This window comes from Barbatula barbatula, assembly GCF_947034865.1.
Source record: "Barbatula barbatula genome assembly, chromosome: 13".
Taxonomy (NCBI): Eukaryota; Metazoa; Chordata; class Actinopteri; order Cypriniformes; family Nemacheilidae; genus Barbatula; species Barbatula barbatula.
Window position 1 is genome coordinate 13,420,884 of NC_136776.1, and position 4,204 is coordinate 13,425,087.

At 32.8% G+C, this 4,204-nt stretch overlaps 1 protein-coding gene across 1 annotated transcript; it reads right to left on the reverse strand.

Annotated features, from left to right (window-relative positions):
* Positions 1–848: 848 nt before the first annotated feature.
* On the reverse strand, positions 849–3,699 carry LOC306902739 (uncharacterized protein). Its single transcript, XM_079471564.1, has 5 exons — positions 3,577–3,699; positions 3,154–3,480; positions 2,275–2,412; positions 1,908–2,032; positions 849–1,776 (listed from the first exon to the last, which is right to left on the reverse strand). Exons 1-5 carry the CDS (start codon positions 3,599–3,601, stop codon positions 1,666–1,668), a joined length of 726 nt encoding a protein of 241 aa, XP_079327690.1. The 5' UTR covers positions 3,602–3,699; the 3' UTR covers positions 849–1,665.
* Between the last annotated feature and the right edge of the window lie 505 nt (positions 3,700–4,204).

The window sequence follows — 4,204 nt, forward strand, 5'->3', positions numbered from 1 at the left end:
CTCCTTCTTAAGTGTCTTTGTAAATGCCAGTGCAACAAAACCTAAATATAAAGTGTGGATGATTCATTTCCTTTATATATTTATTATTTTTAGTTCAGTACTGGAAAACCATGCACGACTGAAAGCAAGCCTACTAATGTTTAATTCTTCAACAAGTTCCAGTCATTTTCTGAAAACCTGCTGTACCATGAAGATGTTGTGCTTTTCTTTACATCATTTTGGTTAAAAAGTTTGCTTCATAGAAAAGAAGAGGCTTTGATTGGTGACTCTATGGTATGCTTAAATCAAGACACACGTGCATCATTGCACAAACACAAAGAGCATCATTGCAAATGCTACCCTGTTGCAAACTGCAATGCCACCATGTTCCCATGCGGTTTAAACAAATGTTTACAGGTATGAGAAACACACTGCACTCGGTTGAAGGTTAAACCTCCAGTCTAGTCAAAGTTGAGACTCTATTTAAGTCAACGGTTACCAAGTGACCAAACCCGTGGAATTATTTTTTAAGTTAAACCACACTGGATACACTGACATACACCTTTGCATGCAATTCTTTCTTTCTTTTTTCCTTCTACCTTGTTATAACTTTTTTAATTTCAGATATCAAAATGAAACATATGAATTAAGCTACCCTTGATAACATGCTTATATTTAACAGAAAGTCTGTTTGTTATGAAACCAAATTATTGGTTTTAATGTCTGATAATATCTGGTGATATTATTTATGCATTATGGGCAGCAGCTTACAGTATACGGTATCTAAAAATGTTATATTAAACTGTACCGGTGAGTCAAGAATAAAACATTCAACTGAATATCTAATTTAAAAAGACAGTGACATTGAACAGTGGCTGATGTGAATTGTTTATTTCTACCAGTTTATTTGTTATTTATTCGTTATTATATAAATAAATGACTTCATGAACATTTACAGTACTAAATGGAATTGGATTTCACCATGTTACATGTAAAATGCCAGAGAGGTTACGTTACATTTTCAGTCACATCAAAGAGACCAAGTTAAACTTCTATAAACAGTAATCAAGCAATAAACAGTTCAAACTCTGAAAAAAGGAACACAATTTTAACCCATAGCTCACTATATAATGTTATAGCAAAACATAAAAGTTTTACAGGTGGAGAAAAAGAGGAGCAGGACTTCCTTTATACAAAAATGTGCATGTATTATCTGAAGTTTATCTGAGGCATATGTGGATTGGAATGGACAGCTTCTTTTGCGGAGATCTGGACAAAGGGATACACTGTGAGGTACAGTTCATCATACCTGCCACATACTACATTGCGGTCAGTTTTTACCTGTGTTCACAGTTTTGGCACATATGGTGACCGACTTTGTCAGTAATAAACAAAATAATCGCTGTTTTTTTTACAAATAATTTAGTTCATAGTATAATGCTAATAAATAATGTCTCCAACTAGCACGAGACAGCAAACACAAAACACGAGGGACTAATACAGTTCATATAGAAACAGATTGAATAAGTAATTTCTAATGACTAACAAAGAAACTGTAGTTGTATTGTATTGATAAGTTATTTCGGGCAGAGGATTATCAAGTATAAAAACGAAGAACTAAACAGAAAATTATGATTTTTATAGTTAATAATACTGTATATTGCAGATAAATTGTTCATATTTTGGTTATTCATATTCTTTTGCTTTCGACTTTGGCAGCTTCAAAGCAGCATATGTGCTGTTGTCTTGGCTTGGCCGAATCTTTGTGCGCAGTTTGCTAAAGTCCACTGCAGCATACTGTAAGATCAACAGAGAATCAGTAACATTCAAACTGCAGTTTTCATTGATGTTTCATAGTCATTCATAGTTTGGCAGTAACAGTTTATAACAAGAATTCATAATAAAAAAGACATTCTGTAATATTTTACCTGTAGTTGGTTTGGGTCTTGTGGCTGTTCTGAAACTTGCTGTAGATCCGTTTGATGAAGTTGCTCTGAGCTGTTTCCGGATATTTTCCAACATCCATTTTTAGTAACGAAAACTTTTGTTAGTCCTATAAAAGTGTAAAGTGGTTTTAAGGTTGTAAAGCTTTTAAGTAGTCTCTCATTGTATATGAGAATGCATTTGAACTAATTATTAAAAATAAAGAGTGTTTAATAATGTCCACATAAAGGTTATGAAATATTTTAAGATCATTTGTAAATACAGTACAAATGCAGTATAGATGTCAAATAGCCAAAAGTATAAAGGCTTTTTACACAATTACAACAACCTTACAACAGAATTAGAACTCACCTATCAATGTAATGATCAGAACAGCATTCAGCAGACCAGATATGAGAGTTAAAGTTTTCCAATGTGTTGAATTTTGTTCTGTTACATCTGTGTGATTCTTGCACTCCTTTCTATTGAACTCACTTAGTTGAGTTGGTTCTGTAAAGTTACAGAGTGTTACTGTCTGTGGATGACAATATCTGACTGCATAGTTGTTAAGTTTATTATATAAACTAAAAATTGACTGACTGAAAGTTGACTATAGTTAGCTGAATTTATTTGTGTCCCGAAACTTGCATATTAAAGTTTAATTAACTTGATGCTCATGCAGATTAACATCTTAATTTGTTAAATTGGCTGAACTTTGTGCTTATTTAATCATAATTTATTTAATGAAATCATAACACAAAGTATATAGATGCGTCTAACAAAGTGCCAATTTCTAATAAATAACATTCAAGTGGGTTTATGGGTATTCCTCATTGCATTTTGAACTGTTAACTTAACATTCCTTACATTATGAAATGAAATTTTTTAATTTATGGGCCCAAACCCCATAGTCACGGTTACTTGATTTTTACAGGATCAGGGCTTACAAACAACATAAGTTCATTCATCTGTGGGTGAAGCAACAAATAAACATCAATTATATTCATCTAAAAACTGCAGTACACTGTCAGGAGAAAAGTTGGTACCTATTAGTTAAATGTTTATTATCTCTAGCATTTAACAGTACATTAAAAGATACACAATAGGCGCATACAATTATGTACCCAAAAGAAACACTTTGTTTTGTACCTGATGTACAAAAAGGAGCCCTTAAGGGTTCCACCCCAGTAGTGGGAACAGTTCTGTACATTAATTTTTTGTTTTGGTCTCTAGGGGAGCAAAAGTACTTACCAATGATGTTCAGTCTTGTGCTGTTACTGAGTTTTGGAGGTGTATCTTTGTTCATACAGTAATAAACTCCTAACTCATCTACAGTGATGTTATATATAACCAGACGATGTTTAGATTGTACTGAATATTTGTTTTTCAATGTTTTATTGAAGTGAAAAGCAAATGTTGGGTTTGAGAATGAGCGCAGTATCACTGAAGGAGAATCTGATTGTTTCTGTAAAACCCAATAAACGTCCTCATCATCCAGATCACAGTTTATAGTCCCATTCTGTCCCAATTCAGTCGGTTGATCTAAAGTCTCTGCAGCCTGACACCATATGAACACATCTATAAAAGACAATAAAAATCATTTTAAGATGACTCAAAGGCACAATTAACAATAGTTAGTACATTAATACAAGAAGACATCTTTAATAAACTTACAGAGTTGAAGGAGAATAATCCTCATGTTGTTGCTTTGGTCTGATACCTTCAATATATTGAAACGTGCTTCACATCACAGTGTTTATAATGAACTTCACTAAAGAGCTCTGACACACAGAGAGGAAAAAACGTCTAATGTAGAGGAAGTATGTCAAGTTTGCTCTGACCACATGTACACTCTTTTTCAACACGGAATTCTACATTGGCTTACAGTTTTTTCAATACATTTAACAAGTTTCCTAAACTCTTAACCCTAAAACACACAATTGGCAAAACGGTTAATTTCATGCTCAAAATCACACATTGTAAACTAAACTCCAAAACTAATTTTCAAAATACAATAATTCACTAACACAATACACTATGTCTAACAAAACACTGCAAACATGTTTCAAAATCAAATAATTATTCAAAACATTAACACATGTTCTCTTCCAACAGGAACATTTAGTTAATCATAACACAATGACAAAAAAAAACACTAACATCAGCTGAATTTACAGAAACTGCATTATTTTATGTGTCAGGTCTGCCCTTATACAATAGACAGTTTATTGTATTGATCATAGATTGTGTTTTGCACTGTAGTTTCTTTTGAAGCCTCTCTACATTTTAGTTTTGTTGGGTT